Genomic DNA, 18,501 nt, shown 5'->3' with positions numbered 1-18,501 from the left:
CCCATCACTGGCCTATCCCAATCCCCCACCGCCCTCCCCTCTGAAGCCCTCAGTTTGTTTCCCAGAGTCCTTAGTCTCTCGTGGTTCATTCCCCCTTCTGTTTACCCCCCCCTTCTTTCTTCCCTTCCTTCTCCTGCCAATCTTCCTGCTATTTCTTATGTTCCATAAATGAGTGAAACCATATGATAATTGTCTTTATCTGCTTGACTTATCTAGCTGAGCATAATCTCCTCCAGTCCCGTCCATGTTGCTGCAAATTTTGGGTAATTATTCTTTCTGATGGCTGAGTAATATTCCATGGCATATATGGCCCACATCTTCTTTATCCATTTGTCTGTTGAAGAGCATTTCGGCTCCTTCCACAATTTAGCTTTTATGGACAAAGCTGCTATGAACATTGGGGTGCATATGACCTTTCTCTTCACTACGTCGGTATCTTTGGGGTAAATACCCAGTAGTGCAATGGCTGGATCGTAGGGTAGCTCAATTTTTAACTTTTTAAGGGACTTCCACACTGTTTTCCAAAGTGGCTGTACCAACTTGCATTCCCACCAACAATGTAGGAGGGATCCCCTTTGTCCACATCTTCTCCAACATTTGTCGTTTCCTGCCTTGTCCATTTTTGCCATTCTAACTGGCATAAGGTGGTATCTCAAGGTGGTTTTGATTTGAATTTCCCTGACGGCTAATGATGTTGAACATTTGTTCATATGTCTGTTAGGCATTTGTATGTCTTCATTGGAAAAGTGTCTGTTCATATCTTCTGCCCATTTTATGATTTGTTTATTTGTTTCTCGTGTATTGAGTTTGAGAAGTTCTTTGTAGATCTTGGATACCAGTCCTTTATCTGTGGTGTCCTTTGCAAATATATTCTCCCATTCTGTGGGCTGCCTCTTAGTTTTTTTTGACTGTTGCCTTGGCTGTGCAGAAGCTTTTTATCTTGATGAAGTCCCACAAGTTCATTTTTTCTTTTGTTTCCCTTGCCATGAAAGACGTTGCTATGGCTGATGTCAAAGAAGTTACAGCCTATGTTCTCCTCTATGATTCTGATGGATTCCTGTCTCACATCAAGGTCTTTCATCCATTTGGAGTTTATTTTTGTGTATGGTGTGAGAGAGTGGTCAAGTTTCATTCTTTTGCATGTAGCTGTCCAATTTTCCCAGCACCATTTATTGAAGAGACTGTCTTTTTTCCACCGGANCCACTGGATGTTTTTTCCCACTTTATCAAAGATTAGTTGCCCAAAGAGCCGAGGGTCCATTTCTGGGTTCTCTATTCTGTTCCATTGATCTATGTGTCTGTTTTTGTGCCAGTACCATGCTGTCTTGGAGATCACAGCTTTGTAGTGTAGTAGTTGATCAAGATTAGAGCAGAGATCAATGAATTAGAAACCAAGAGCACAGTAGAGCAGATCAGTAAAACTAGAAGCTGGTTCCTTGAAAGAGTAAATAAGATGGATAAGCCACTGGCCAGAATTATTCAAAAGAAGAGAGAAAGGACCTAAATTAATAAAATTATGAATGAAAGGGGAAAGATCCCGACCAACACCAATGAAATAGGAAGGATCATTAGAAACTTTTATCAACAACTTTATGCCTATAAATTAAACAACCTGAGTGGGGCAGAGTTAAGATGTCGGAGGAGTAGGGGTCCCCTTTTTTAGCTGGCCCCCTGAGTCAAGCTGGATAGGTACGAGACCATCCTGAAAATCCACGGAATCAGCCTGAGACGCAGGAAGATACATCTGGATCTCTACAAATGAACTTCCCCAGCACTGAGTATTGAGGTATGAAGCGGGGAACCATGAATCCGCGCACAGATATCGGAAGATAAACGGACAGGGGAGGGAGCCTCCTCACTAGGGCGCCGGGAAGCAGTAGCCACTTGCACTGGGGAGCAGGCCAGACTCGCGGACCGGCACCCGCGAGACAGGCAACTGAGGCCGTGAGCCTCGGAACATGCGTGCGAACAGACTGAAAACCGGAGCTCTGGAGTGCATACGAACCACACTGAAACAGAGAGCTCGGGAGCACACACAGGGGCAGCTGGTGGTGTTAGAAACACAAAGGACAGAGACGCGCTGGCCCTGAGCAAGGGCTGGGAGAGCAGCTGTGGGGTGCACAACCCGGACGCTGCAGGGTTTTTAGCAGCACCAACAGAAACAGAGTTAAAGAGGCCAGGAGAGCTCAGTGGAGAGTGGACTGCGGTCTCTCTGTTCTGAGACAGAGGCTAGGATTCGGCCAGTGCTGCTCTGACTCTCAGAAGAGCCACAGAAAACCGCCAGGGAAAGCCGCCAGAGAACAAAAGCCTGGAAATACCAGCTCACATTGTGCCAATCCCCATCCCTCCTCACAGGGGACAGGGACACACTGTACCCAAACAGGGTTGCCTGAGTATCAGTGCAGCAGGCCCCTCCCCCAGAAGGCAGGCTGAAAAATCAAGAAGCCCACATCCCTAAGGTCCCTATAAAACAAGTGCACACTGCCTGGATCCTGGTCAATAATTTGGGCTCTGGGCAACCCCGTAACCTCTCCTCATCAGAAAGACAAGAAGGAGAAATCCCCCCAGCAAAGAAAAGACAATGAGTCTGTGGCCTCTGCAACAGAACTGATGGATATGGTTATAACCAAATTTTCAGAAATGGAATTCAGAGTTACAATGGTCAAGAGGATGTGTAAACGTGAAAAAAATATTAACAAAAATATTAATGAGAATATAGAATCTCTAAGGGCAGAAATGAGAGCGAATCTGGCAGAAATTAAAAATGCCATGAATCAAATGCAGTCAAAACTAGATGCTCTGACGGCCAGGGTGAATGAGGCAGAAGAAAGAATTAGTTAATTGGAGGATGGGGTGGTAGAAGAGAAAGCTAAAACAGAAACTTGGCTCAAAAAAATCCAATCTCAGGAATGTAGGTTATGGGAGATTACTGACTCAATGAGACATTCCAATGTCAGAATCATCGGCATCTCTGAGGGGGTGGAAAAAGAGAGAGGTCTAGAAGAGATATTTGAACAAATTATAGCTGAAAACTTCCCTAATCTAGCAAAGCAAACAAGCACTCATGTCCAAGAGGCAGAGAGGACCCCTCCCTAATTGAACCATGACAAACCTATGCCACATCACGTCATAGTGCAATTCACAAATATTAGATTGAAGGATAAAGTATTGAAAGCGACCAGGGCAAGGAAATTTCTCACGTACCAAGGCAAAATATTAGGATTATGTCAGCCCTGTGTACACAGCCCTGGAATGAGAGCCATGTTGGGGGGGGCATTTTTAAAGCTCTTTCAGAGAAAAACATGCAGCTAAGGATCCTGTATCCAGCATGGCTGTCATTCAGAATTGATGGAGAGATAAGGACCTTCCAGAATCGCCAGACACTGACCAATTTTGTAACCACAAAACCAGCCCTACAGGAGATATTAATGGGGGTTCTATAAAAGTAAAAAGCCCCAAGAGTGATACAGAACAGAAATTTACACTCTATAGAAACAGAGACTTTACAGGCAACATGACATCATTAAAATCATACCTATTCTTCTGAAGCTGTTTCAAAAAATAGAAACAGAAGGAAAACTACCAAACTCATTCTATGAGGCCAGTATTACCTTGATCCCCAAACCAGGCAAAGACCCCATCAAAAAGAATTACAGACCGATATCCCTGATGAATATGGATGCCAAAATTCTCAACAAGATCCTAGCTAATAGGATCCAACAGTGCGTTAAAAGGATTATCCATCATGATCAAGTGGGATTCCTCCCTGGGATACAAGGGTGGTTCAACATTTGCAAATCCATCAGTGTCATAGATCTATCAACAAGAAAAGAGTCAAAAACCATATGATCCTCTCAATTGATGCAGAAAAAGCATTTGACAAAATACAGCATCCTTTGCTGATTAAAACCCTTCAGAGTGTAGGGATAGAGGGTACACTCCTCAATTTCATAAAAACCATTTATGAGAAGGCTATGGCGAATATCATTCTCAATGGGGAAAAGCTGAAAGCCTTTCCCTTAAGATCAGGAACACGACAAGGAACAAGGATGTCCACACTCACCATTATCATTCAACATAGTACTAGAAGTCCTTGCAACAGCAATCAGACAACAAAAAGAGATAAAAGGTATCCAAATTGGCAAAGAAGAAGTCAAACTTTCTCTCTTTGCAGATGACATGATAGTCTATATGGAAAACCCAAAAGACTCCACCCCCAAAGTACTAGAACTTATAGAGCAATTCACTAATGTGGAGGGATGCAAATCAATGCTCAGAAATCAGTTGCATTTCTATACACCAACAATGAGCCTGAAGAAAGAGAAATTAGGGAATCCATTCCATTTACAATAGCACCAAAAATCATACGTTATCTTGGAAATAACTTAAGCAGAGACGTAAAGGATCTATATTCTAGAAACTACAAATCACGCTTGAAAGACATTGAAGACCCAAATAGCTGGAAAAATATTCCATGCTCATGGATGAGAAGAATAAACATAGTTAAACAAGATCCATCTATATATTACTGACAAGACACTCACTTTAGCCCTCAAGACACCTGAAGATTGAATTGCGGGAATGGGGAACCATCTCTCATGCTAATGGATGTCAAAAGAAACCTGGAATAGACATACTCATATACGACAGACTAGATTTTAAAATAAAGACTGTAACAAGAGATGAAGGAAGGCATTATTATGATTAAGGGGTTTATCAGTGAAAACGCAACAGCCCAAAACTGTTGTGATGCAGCAAAAGCAGTTCTAAGAGGGAAGTATACTGCAGTACATGCGTACCTCAAGAAGCAAGAAAAGTCTCAAATACACAACCTAACTTTACGCCTAAAGGAGCTAGAAAAGGAACAGCAAATAAACCCTAAAGCCAGCAGAAGGGAAATAACAAACATTACAGCAGAAATTAATGATATAGAATAAAAACTGGTAGAATGGATTAATGAAACTAATAGATGTTTCTTCAAAAGAATTAATAAAATTGAAAAACTTCTAGCCAAACTTATCATAAAGAAAAGAGAAGGGACCCAAATAGATAAAATCATGAAGGAAAGAGGGGAGATCACAACCAACACTACAGAAATACAAACAATTATATGAGAATACCATGAAACATTATATGCCAACAAACTGGACAACCTGGAAGAAATGGACAAATTCATAGAAACTTACAAACTACCAAAACTGAAACAGGAAGAAATAGAAAATTTTAGCAGACCCCTCACCAGCAAAGAAATTGAATCAGTAATAAAAAATCTCCAAACAAAAGTCCTGAGCCAGATGGCTTCCCAGGAGAATTCTACAAGATATTTAAAGAATTAACACCTATTCTTCTCAAACTATTAAAAAAAAGAAGGAAAAAAATGGAAGGAAAGCTTCCAAACTCATTCTACAAAGCCATCATTACCTTGATTCCAAAACCAGACAAAGACCCCAGTAAAAAGGAGACTTACAGGCCAATATCCCTGATGAACATCAATGCCAAAATTCTCAATAAAATACTAGCAAATCAAATTCTACAGTACATTAAAAGATTTACTCACCACAGTCAAGTGGGATTTACTCTTGGGCTGTAGGGGCTTGTTCAATATCTGTAAACCAGTAGACATGATATACCATATTAATAAAAAAAGGATAAGGACCATATGATCCTCTCAATAGATACAAAAAAAAATTTGACAAAATACAGCATACATTCTTGATAAAAAGTCTCAAGAAAGTAGGTATAGACGGAACAAACCTCAACATCATAAAGACCATACAGAAAAGACCCACAGCTAATGCAGTCTCCAACGGAGAAAAACTGAGAGCCTTTCCCCTATGGTCAGGAACAAGACAAGGATGGATGTCCACTCTCACCATTACTATTTAACATGTTTTTGGAAGTCTTAGCCTCAGCAATCATACAACAGAAAGGAAAAAAAAAAAGGCATCCAAATTGGCATGGATGATGTCAGACTTCCAGTATGTGCAGACAAACCTGATACTCTATGTAGAAACCCCAAAAGACTTCCAAAAATTGCATTCTAGCATACATGAATCCAGTAAATTCGCAGGATGTAAAAAATCAATGTGCAGAAGTCTGTTGCATTTCTATACACCAATAACGAAGCAGCAGAAAAAGAAATGAAGGAATCGATTTCATTTGCAAATGTACCAACAACAAGATACCTAATATAAATCTATCTAAAGAAGTAAAAGATCTATAGTCTCAAAACTATAGAGCACTTATGAAAGAAATTGAACAGGACACAAAGAAGTGGAAAAGCATTCCATGTTCATGGATTGGAAGAACAAACATTGTCAAAATGCCTATACTACCCAATGCAATTGACACATTTAATGTGATTCCCATCAAAATACTACCCTCATTTTTCACAGAGCTAGAACCAACAATCCTAAAATTTGTATGGTACCACAAAAGATCCCAAAGAGCCAAAGGAATTCTGAAACATAAAAGCAAAATTGGAGGCATCACAATTCCGGATTTCAAGCTATATTACATAGCTGTAGTCATTAAGACAGTATAGTACTGACACAAAAACAGATACCTAGATCAGTAGTACAGAAAAGAGAATCCAGTAATAGACCCACATTTCTCTGGTCACCTAGACTTTGACAAAGCAGGAAAGTCTATCCAATGTAAAAAAGACAGTCTCTTCAACAAATTGTGTTGGGAATACTGAACAGCAACATGCAGAAGAATGAATGTGGATGACTTTCTTACACCGTACAAAAAAAAATAAATTCAAAATGAATGAAAGGCCTTAATGTGAGACAGGAAACCATCAAAATCTAGAGGAGAACAGGCGCAGAAACTTCTTTGACCTTGGCCCTATGAACTTCTTACTAGACATGTCACAACAGGCAGGGAACAAAAGCAAATAATGAACTGTTGAGGCTTCTTCAAGATAAGCCTCTGCACAGCAAAGGAAACAATCAACAAAACTCAAAGGCAGCCTATAGAATGGGAGAAGATATTTAAAAATGACGTATGTATTAAAAGATTAGGATCCAAAATCTACAAAGAACTTATCAAACTCAATACCCCAATAACAAATAGCCCAATTAAGAAATGGGCAGAATACATGAAAACACTTTTCTAAAAAACATTCACTCTGGGAAACAAACTGAGGGCCTCAGCGGCAGGGGGAGGGGGGAATGGGATAGGCTGGTGATGGGTATTAAGGAGGGCAGTGGGTATTGCATGGTGCACTGGGTGTTATACGCAAGTAATGAGTCATGGAACTTTACATCAAAAGCCAGGGATGTACTGTATGGTGACTAACATAATATAATAAAAATATTATTATTAAAAAAAGACATTCAGATGGCTAACACACTCATGAAAATATGCTCAACATCATTTATTATCAGGGAAATACAAATGAAAAACCATGATAAGATATCATCTCACACCTGTCAGGATGGCTAAAATTAACAACACAGGAAACAACAGGTGTTGGAGAGGATTTGGAAAAAGGGGAACCCTCTTACACTGTTGGTGGGAATGCAAAGTGGTGCGGCCACTCTGGGAAACCATATGGAGGTTCCTCAAAAGGTTAAAAATATTACTACCCTATGATCCAGTGACTGCACTAATACATATTTCCCCAAAGGATATAAAAATACGGATTTGAAAGGGGTGCATGCACCCCGATGTTTATACCACCATTATCAACAATAGCTAAACTATGGAGAGAGCCCACTTCTTCATCAACTGAAGAATGGATAAAGAATATGTGATATATATACACAATGAAATATTACTCAGCCAACAAAAGAATGAAATATTGCCATTTGCAATGATGTGGATGGAGCTAGAATGTATTCCGCTAAGTGAAATAAGTCCCTCATATGACAAATACCATATGATCTCACTCATGTGGAACTTAAGAAAGAAGATACATGAACATATGGAAAAGTGGAATGTAAAAAAAAGCAGAGAGGGAAGCAAGCCATAGGAGACTTAATGATAGAGAATGAATTCAGTGTTGATGAAGGGAGGTGGGTGGGGGATCAGCTAGAGAGGTGATGATTATTATGGACGGACGGCACTTTCTTTGATGAGCACTGGATGTTGTGTGTAATTGATGAATCACTGAATTTTACTCTAGAAGCCATTATTGCACAGTATGTTAGCTAACTAATATTTAGATTTAAAAAAATTTTTCTCTTCTTTCTCCTATGGATCCTCCTATTTCTTATGAGAATGAAGGAGGGGTAAACAGAAGGGGGAATGAACCATGAGAGACTATGGACTCCGGGAAACAAACTGAGGGCTTCAGAGGGGAGGGGGTAGGGGATTGGGATAGACTGGTGATGGGTATTAAGGAGGGCACATATTGCATGGTGCACTGGGTGTTATATGCAAATAATGAATCATGGAACATTGCATCAAAAACTGGGAATGTACTGTATGGTGACTAATATAACAAAATAAAAATTATTTAAAAATTTTTTAAATTAAAAAATTAATAAAAATTAAGAGAAAATTTATCACCAAGTCCAAGGTAACCTAAATTTTCTCTTCAGTAATCTTGTGAGAATTTTAGAGTTTTGTTTTTTTACATTTAGGTCTATGGTTGATTTGGGGTTAATTGTTGGGGAAAAGGTAAGATCTATCTAGATTCACTTTTTTTTGCACGAGGATGTGCCCTTATTCCAGCACCATTTGTTGAAAAGACTATCTTTGCTTTGTTGTATTGCCTTTGCTCCTTTGTCAGAGATTGATTGACTATATTTATGTTCAAATACACCTTTCAGGTTTTCTATTCTGTTCCATTGATCTGTCTATTCTTTTACCAGTAGCACATTGTTTTGATTACAATAGTTTTATAGGAATTTTTGAAGTTAGATAGTGTCAATACTTCAATTTGTTCTCTCCCAATATTGTGTTGGTTTTTCTAGATTTTTTTGCTCTCTGTATAAACTTAAGCATCACTTTGTTGATATCCAGAAAATAGCTTGCATTGATTTTGAATTGGATTGCATTGAATGTATAGATCAATTTGTGAAGAAATGACCTCTTGATAGTATTTTCTTTCTGTGCCTATACATGTAATATTGCTCCATTAATGTAGATCTTCGATTTCCTTTATTAGTTTTATATTTGTATTCATATAGACCTTATACATATTTTATATGCCAGAGTATTTCAAATTTTCTTCTAATGCAAATAATTTAGTCTTTTTAATTTCAAATTCTAATTGTCTACTGTTAGCATGTAAGAAAACAATTGACTTTTGTATATCAACTTTGTATCCTGCAGTTGTGCTATGTAGTTACTTATTAGATCCAACAGATTTTGTTGATTCTTTGGGATTTTCTACACACTCAATTGTGTCATGTGTGAACAAAAATAGTTTTACTACTTCCTTCCCAATATATATACCTTTTATCTCCTTTTCTTATTGCATTAGCTTGGAATTCCACTGTGATTTGAATAGGAGTTGTTACTGATCTTAGATCGAAAGTATCTAGTTTCTCACCATCAAATACAATGTTAGCTGTAGGATTTTTGCAGATGTTCTTTGTCAAATTGAGAAAGTTCCCATATAATTTTAGTTTGTCGAATGTTTTTCTCAGAAATGGATGGATGTTAGATATTGTCAAATATTTTTTCTGTATCTGTATGATCATATGATTTTTATTCTTTAGGTTCTTGATGTGATGACTTACTTACATCAATTGATTTTTGAGTGTTGCAGCAGCCTTGCATACATGGAATAAATCCCATGTGGCCCTGTATAATTTTAATATATAATTTATATATAATTTTTTATACCTTGTTGAATTTGAGTCGCTAATATTTTGTTTAGAATTTTTGCATCTGTGTTTATGAGAGATACTAATTTGTACATTTCCTTTATTGTAATGTTTTTGTCTGGTGTTAGTATCAGGGTAATGCTGGCCTCAGAGAATGAGTTAGGAAATATTCCCTCTGCTTCTATTTTCTGGAAGAGAGTGTGGAACTTGGGATCATTTCTTCTTTAAAATATCTGGTCAAATTCACCAGTGAACCCATCTGGGCCTAGTGCTTTCTTTCTTGGAAGGCTTTTAATTCACTTATTTAATTCCTGTAATAAATATCAATCTATTCAGATTGTGTGATTTCACCTTGTGTGAGTTTTGGAAGATTGTGTCTTTCAAGGAATTGGTTTCTTTTAGGTTATCAAATTTTAGGCCATAGAGTTCTTATTAATACTCCTTTATTATCCTTTTAATACCCATGAGCTCAGTAGTGATGACCCCTCTTTCATTTCTGACGTTTTAAATTTAGGTCTTCTCTCTTTCTTACTTAATCTGGCTATAGTCTTATCAATTTTCTTGATGTTTTGAATTAACCGGCTTTTGACTTTATTGATTTTCTCTATGGATTTCCTGTTAATTTTATTGGTTTCCTTAAAAATTGTTATTATTTTTTTTCTTCTGCTTATTCTGGTTGAAATTTGTTCTTCTTTTTCTGGTTTTCTAAGGTGGAATCTTAAATTTTTGATTTCAGATTTCTTCTAATATGTGCCTTTCATGCTATAAACATTTCTGTAAGCATTGCCTTCACTGCATCCACAAATACTAAGTTGCATTTTCTTTGTCATTTAGTTCAAAATACTTTTTAATTTCTCTTAAGAATTCTTCTTTGACCTATGTATCAGTTAGAAATGTGCTGTTTAATCTCTAAGTATTTTGGCAGGTTCCAGCTATTGTTAATTGATTTCTAGTGTTATTTAATCATGGTCTGAGAGCATACTTTGTATGATTTCTTTTCTTCTAAATTTGTCAGGTGTATAGTATGTTCCAGAATGTGGTTGATCATAGTGCTTGTTCAGTGTGAACTTGAAAATAAGGTGTATTCTGCTGTCATTAGATGAAGGGTTCTACAGATGTTAATTAGATACAGTTGGTTGATGGTGCTATTCAATTCAGTTATTTCTTTACTGATTTTCTGCCTCAATTACTGACAGGAATGTTGAAATTTCCAGCTCTAAATGAGGATTCATCTATTTCTCCTTGCAGTTCTATCAGTATTTGACCTCACATGTTTTGATGTCCTATTATACGTGATAACAGTTGTTATATCTTCTTAGAGAACTGGCCCATTTATCACTGTTATGCCTCTCTTTTCCCCTGGCAGGTTTTGTTGCTCCGAAGGCTCCTTTTTCTGAGATTAATATAGCTACTCCAGCTTTCTTTTGATTCCTGCCAGCATGGAATATCTTTCACCATACCTTTACTTTTAGTCTATCTATGTCATTTATATATAAAGTGATGTTTTGTGCATAACATATATTTGTCTCTTCTTTTTTATGCATTCTGACAGTCTCTGACTTTTAATTGGTGTGTTTGACCATTAACCGTTAAAGTGATTGATATAGTTAGACAAATATACTGTGTTTGTTATTGTTGGCTACGCTTTGTTTATTTTTTTATCCTCTTAAGTTTTTTTCTGCCTTCTCTTTTTTTTAACTTAAAATTTTATATTATTCCATTTTCTGTCCTCTCCTAGCATATGAATTATACTTTTTAAAAAACTTTCTTTAGTGGTTATTCTCTTTTGCAAAATGCATTTACAATTAATCCATGTGTACTTTCAAATAACATAATGTTGCTTCATGTGTGGCACAGGAACCTTGTAACAGAATCTCTCCCTTCAGTCTCATATAATATTGATGTCATTCATTTTACTTTTTAATAATCTCTAATCACCAAATACATTGTTACAATTATTATTTTGGACAAACTCTGATCTGTGAGGTTAGTTAAAAATAAGAAAAAATGTGATTTTATTTTACCTTAATTTATTCCTTCTCTAGTGCTCTTCTTTTCTTTATGTTGGTATGCATTTCTCATTTATATAGTTTCCTTCTCCTTGAAGAACTTCTTATAATATTTCTTGGATCACAATTCTACTGGCAATATATTCCTTCAATTTTTGTTTGAGAAAATCTTTAATTTTTCTTCACTTTTGCAAAATAACCTTTCTGGATACAGAATTCTAAATTTCTGAGTTTTCTTTCAGTACCTTAAATATCTTACTCTATTCTCTTCTTTTTGCATGGTCTCTTAAGAGAAATTTTATTTTTGCCCCTCTTTAGATAAGGTGTGTTTCTTCTTGCTTCCTTCAAGATTTTCTCTATGTCTTTAACTTCGTGCAGTTTGAATAAGATATGCCTACATGTAGATTTTTTTGTATTTATACTGCTGTTGTTCTCTGAGCTTTCTTAATCTTTTGTTGGATACCTGTCTAATTTTGAAAAATTTTTAATCATCACTTTAAGTATTTCTTATATTTCTCTTCTTCTTCTTGTTTTGGCATTCCTAGTATGCCTATCTTACACCTTATATAATTGTCCAACACTTCTTAAATATTTGACTGTATCTTTTTAATTCTTTTTTCTCTTTGCATTTCAGTTTTTGAAGTTTCAATTAACATATCATCAAGTTCACTGATTCTTTCTGTAGCCTTGTTCAGTCTGTTGATAAGCCCATTCAAGGCATTCTTCATTTCTGCTATTGTTTTTGATTTCTAGCATTTCCTTTTGATTATTTCTTCAAGTTTTCCTATATCCACTCACGTATTCTTGTGTATTGTCCTCTTTTTCAATGAAAGACCTTATTATAATTTCTGCTGTAACAATTCCACCATCCACTATCTCTGCCTTATCTAAGTTTGGTTTTGATGTTTGTGGTTTATCTTCAAATTGGTTTTTGTTGTTGTTGTTACCCTTTTGAGTGCCTAGTACTATTTTGTTTAAAGCTGGGCATGATGTTCCTGATAAAAGGAACCGAGATAAGTAGGCCTTTAGTAGGAGGCTTTATGCTTATATAATTAGGAGTTAGGCTGTGTTTAGTTTGCTGTTGGACTATGCTTGGTTTATTCTAGCTATTGTTCTAAGAGGCCAAAATTTCCTCTAGTATTTTTGTTTCTGTTTTCCCTGTTGTCTTTGGATTTCCTTAGAGAGGTATTCTTAAAAAAAGAAAGATGTATTTATTTGAGAGAGAGAGAGAAAGAAAGAAAGAGAGTGAGTGCAGGGTGGGGGAGGGGCAGAGGGAGAGACAGAGAAGCTTAAGCAGACTCTCTGCTGATTGTGGATCCCAACATGGGGCTCCATCTCATGACCCTGAGATCATGACCTGAGCTGAAAGGAAGAGTCAGACACTTAACTGACTGAGACAACAGGCACCCTGAGAGTTATTCTTAAATAACTGATACTCTGATACTGGCTGCAGTAACAGGATTCTGCTTCTAGGCTTCTGCTCTGGTAAGCTCTAATTCTCCATTTTCAACTGTCTATCCAATATTTGAGGCAACTGTTTTCCCTCTGACTTCAATTCTCTGTTTTATCTAAGGGGAGTTGTTCATTTTCAACTTGTTCATCATTTTTCCTGTGAGGATGGGTGAGATAACTTTCAAGCTTTTTAATTGTTGGGTCAGAAACCAGAAGTTTCACATTGATCACTTTTTATTCCTTGGTTTATAATTCTCTGTCTGTAAAATAAAAGAATAATATCATTACTTGGTAGCTAAATTCTTCCCTAGCTTTAGCATTCTGTTGACTCCAAAAGCAGTGACTTGCATAAATGATTATGCTGTTATGTGACATTTGCTACCCTTCTTCTACAGGCAGACCTCCAGGTGGACAAGGAGAGGCACAATTTCTTTGAGTCCTCCCTTGATTATGTTTATCAAATCCAGGAAGTTCAGGAGTCCAAGAAGTTCAACATTGTGGAGCCAGTAAGTTCTATCTGTTGATGAATAGTCTAAAAATATTTACCAAATACCAGGTAACCGTAGAGAACTTTGATCATAAAATTGAAATTTCAAAGATGGTGAAGGATATTTAATGCTTAATAATGAATGTCAAGAAAATAAACACACTAGCTTGGGTTGTTCTTGCTCTCTTACTAATAATATTTTCTCTCTCTTCCTTACCTCTCCTCTCCCACCTTTCTTTCCTCTCCCATTTTCTCTCCCCCACAGCTATGATTTTTCTTTCCTTCTCTTTTTTGGCTTCCTTTCTCCTTTTCTCCCTCCTTTGATTTCTCTGTTACCCTTCCTTTTACCTTGTTCTCCACCCTTCATTGCTCTCATGCTTTCATAAAACTTCTAAAGTGCCTATCATATGCCAGTCAATGTGCTAGGAGCTCATGTCTCTTGCACTCAATGACTTCCTATTGTACTATTTTTACTTCTATCTTCTTTATTTTTTTCTACTTACATCTCCTTGACTATAAAAGGGGTGTGCTTTGATTTGACAACTATGTTGAATTTTAACTCACAGTGCAGAAAAGCTAGAAAAAATTAAAGGAAAAGAAAAACAAAAATAACAAATTCCCCATACAGAGATAATCACTGTTAATATTTTGGCATTTTCCTTCCAAATTTTCTGTGTATTTATTATATTTCTTTCTCTATTTACATGTGTCTTTGTACTTGTAGATGTGGGTGTGTGTACACATGTGTGCAGGTCTGTGTACACATGTATATATTTTTCACGTGAGCATGTATATCTATGTACATGTGTATCTGTCCATACAGTTGTATATATCTTTATATATATGTGTGTGCAACCAAGTATTTATTCGTTTATACAAAAAACATAATTGAGCTTCTGTTATATGTCAGGCACTAGGCTAAACACTAGGTATCCTATAGTGAACAAGACAGACTCTGTCTCTGTCTTTATGAAGACTACACTCTTATTGAGTAGACAGTAGGGAAAGAAGGATACACATAAATAAAACTAATTGTAAGTTATGATAAGGGCTAAAACAAATAACAAGAATGGGTAGCTACTTTAAGTGGTCAAGGAGGGACTCTGAAAGTATCACTTAAGATAAGTTCTAAAGAAAGGGAGGATGAGCCCACATGAATAATGGGGAAATAATATTACAGACACAGAAAAAATGCATGTGTATGGTCCTTAAGTTAGGAAAGAATGGTGTGCCTGAGGAATGAAAAGATTAGTGTCTTTAGATACAGGCAATAGAAAAGGAGAGTGGCAGGAAATAATGTATGATAAGAAGGCATATGAATTGTAATCATGGTAAGGAGTTTGGATATTAGTCCAAGTGTAGTGGAAAACCACTGATAAGTGTTAAATAGGATATGACATGAGCTGATTTTGTTGTGTGAAGAATGGCTTGAAAGAGAGCAACAGTGGAAGTAAGGAAACCAATTAGGAGGCTACTACAGTAGTCTAGGCAAGAAAAGATGTTGGTTTGGGTTAGGGTAGTGAAAGTGGAAACAGAAAAGAATGGCTGGATTAGAGATATATTTTGGTTGTAAAACTGATAGGCTTTGGATGGAGATGTGAGTGGAAAAGAACTCAAGGATGATTCTTTACTTTCTGGCTTGATTGAGTGGGTGGTAGTGTCATTTCCTGAGATGAGAAAGCTTGGAAGAGAAACAGAAAGATTGTGTATATGACAATGTATGTAGTACACACACCCATATACATGTGTGTGTGTGTGTGTGTATGTACATAGTTTTTATCTGTGTTTATGTATATGTACATATATATAGTTTGTGTTTATAATATATGCATATGGTATATCTGTGTGAATATTTATATATACCTACCTGCTTATTTTCTAAAAAGAATAGAGCAATTATTACTACTTCCTATTATACTTTACTATTGCCAGAATTGAGCATTATTGTTTAAAGGTTTGTATTTCATAGATGGAATCATATTTTCATTGCTTTTTTTTCTGTGTATTTAATTATTAATGAGGTTGAATATTTGGAACATTAAAAATTTTTATTGATCATTTGCATGTCTTATTCTGAAACCCCTCTGAAACATTTCTAATTTGAAGATGGGTTCACACTCTGAATCTTTTAGCATCATGACAGTCTTTATTAAGTTACAGAATCCTACTTTACTCATTTATTCACTTATCTATTCAACAAATATTGAGTACCTACTCTGTGCCAATTCTGACGATATAGAGAGAAAATACACAGTGTATTCCCATATGATCCAAACTATGAATGGTTTTATATGCTATCTGGAAAGGATCTGAATGAATACATTTGTTAGTAGTTCTTATTTTCTGGAACTAAGTCTGATGTAAATGTTTAATAAGAGAAGAGTTATGTGTAGACTTGTTCGTATTTCCATGATTACTTTTAACACTATGCTGGGTATGTGGAATTTCTTTTCTATGTTTCTTTTTCCTTTATTTGGTAATGAGAAGGTACTGATGATAAAATTATTTGTATACGTTTTCCCTAGGTGTTGGCCTTTCTTCATAGTCTCTTCATTTCCAACAGCTTGACTGTGGAACTCACACAGGATTTCCTCCCATACAAACAGCAGCTCCAGCTCAGTTTGCAGAATGTGAGTTTGCATGTGGGTTTCTTCACCTGTCCCTGCATTCCAACTGGATTTCAGCCGCAATGACCTTGACCGTGAAATCCCAGCTTAGTGCGTTTTAAGCCAATTTGTCAGGACATACTGGTGTGGATCATAAATATTTTAGTGTGCTTGCTCCTCCAGTTTCAACTCTTACCAGTCTTTGAGACTTATTGTTGTTCAAACCTACTCTTCTTTCTACCCAGTGACACCTCTATCTAGCCAATAAATATTAAACGTTGTTGATTTATTGCATCCCTCCCAGGTCAGAACCCAGCTATGGGCTTGTTTAAGCACAGGTCTTATGCTGCTTCCATGTTGGTCAGTCAAGGCACTTGTGAGCTTTATGACCATGAATGCCCATTTCCCCCTCTCTTCCTTTTCTCACTAATTACTAGAGTTAAATAAATTGTATATAAAGGTCTTATTCACCTTCTTTCTCCTGCTGGTTCTTATAGATGGCCATAGGCACAGCCTTCCCATCTTTGTAACATATATATATATATTTCTCATTCGTTTATTTAACCCACATTTAATGAATGGTTATTGATACAATACATACTCTGTGCCAGGCATGGACATACCATAATGATGTATATTAGTTTTTCTTTCCTTGGGGAGCATACAGTCTCTTGCAGGAAAGAGATACTGGAACACATCATAATTCCTTGTGATAAATGTTTCAATAGGATTAAGTCCAAATATTTTAAGGAAGCCCAGAAAGTGGAACATTTGACTGCCTGGCACAGTTAGAGAAGGTTTCACTGAGGTAGTGACTTTGGACTAGTTGTTACGTTGCATAAAATGTGTAGAGTATTTTTATATGAAAAAGGTTGGTAATAAGGTTGGTAGTGGAAACAAACTTCATCTGGTTGTTTAGGAGGATCCTGACTTATAGTAGTTTTGTTTCTTTCTTTCTGGGTACTCACCTTCACCAGAATGTGAGAGCCTCTAACTTCTATGGATTTATAAAATATTCCTATAACCAGGTTAATCATTTGAATCTTCCTCCAAATAGAACTTGAAAAGTTTGAGTTTAATAACAACCCTTTGTATCTGTGTATATGATGAACTCATTCACAGGATAATCAGTAGAGTGGACCCAACAAGATAAGGTAGCTCAGCTCACCTTTTTGACTGGTGTAACAGTCTTGAGGCTGGACACTAAGGACCTATCTCTAGTGATTTTCACACCCACATTTCAAACAGTGTTTTGCTATTGTGTTTTAGTTGTATAGTTTTAAATAGATTTCTTCTTACCATTAGCTTTTGTTATTCATGAATATGAAAACATAACTTTTTTATTGACCTGCCTTCAAAGATAACACCTTGTCATGTATTTTATCTTAATAGCCAGAATTTGGTTCAGAATCAAGTAGGCAGTAACTTTACTTGAGGCAGAACTTTGAAGTTGCCATGATAATATTATCTTTGGAAACTTTCTTTACAGTTTCCCATCTTGTAAAGCAGAGGTTAGTCTGGTGCTCAGAATTCTAAGAACCCCTATTTATTGGCTTATGTGATTCCCATTAGGAAAAAAAAAAAAGGTCTCCCAGATGTGTTTTTATGGTTATATGGCTATTTATGTTTCTGTTTTCCTTTTAGTCTTTAGTACTGTTAAACTCCATAAAGTTATTTTCTAGTCACTATGCTATTTAACATTTTTTTGCTATGGTGTAGCATATTACGCAAACCAAGAAAACTCAGTACTGGATCTGCTTTTTAATAATGATGATGGTAATGATAATTCTGATGATAATGTCTTCACAGACAAGAAATCATTTCTCCAGTACCCGGGAAGAGATGGAAGAACTTAAAAAACGGATGAAAGAAGCTCCTCAGACATGCAAACTTCCAGGACAGCCTACAATCGAAGGCTATCTGTATACACAAGAGAAATGTGTGTGGGAATACAAGAATACCCACTGGGTTTAAGTAGGCTAGCACCTACTGCCACTTGGCCTCTCCAAACTCCAGGCACCCATATCGTTCACAGACCCCTGACAACTACATCTCTTTGGAGAACAGTGTGGAAATCGTGACCAAAAAAAAAAAAAAAAAAGGAAGGAGAAATTGGAGGGGGAGGTTAAGCATTTGTCTTACAAAGACTCTGGGATGATAAGATC

The 18,501-nt window shown here is 36.6% G+C and overlaps 1 protein-coding gene across 8 annotated transcripts in view; it reads left to right on the top strand.

Moving 5' to 3' along the window:
- OPHN1 (oligophrenin 1) overlaps window positions 1-18,501 on the top strand; it is a 569,682-nt gene that overhangs the window by 301,223 nt on the left and 249,958 nt on the right. For all 8 annotated transcript variants that reach the window (XR_004622535.1, XR_004622536.1, XM_034650021.1 and 5 more), the window contains exons 7-9: window positions 13,639-13,749; window positions 16,256-16,360; window positions 18,146-18,275. Coding sequence is in view for 6 of the 8 variants with exons in the window: in XM_034650021.1 (XP_034505912.1) it covers window positions 13,639-13,749; window positions 16,256-16,360; window positions 18,146-18,275 (346 nt within the window). In the remaining 2 variants the exon portion in view is untranslated. The remainder of the gene's footprint in view (window positions 1-13,638; window positions 13,750-16,255; window positions 16,361-18,145; window positions 18,276-18,501) is intronic.

Source organism: Ailuropoda melanoleuca, chromosome X (genome assembly GCF_002007445.2).
Source record: "Ailuropoda melanoleuca isolate Jingjing chromosome X, ASM200744v2, whole genome shotgun sequence".
Classification (NCBI taxonomy): Eukaryota; Metazoa; Chordata; class Mammalia; order Carnivora; family Ursidae; genus Ailuropoda; species Ailuropoda melanoleuca.
This window is presented reverse-complemented; position numbering and strand designations above follow the sequence as displayed.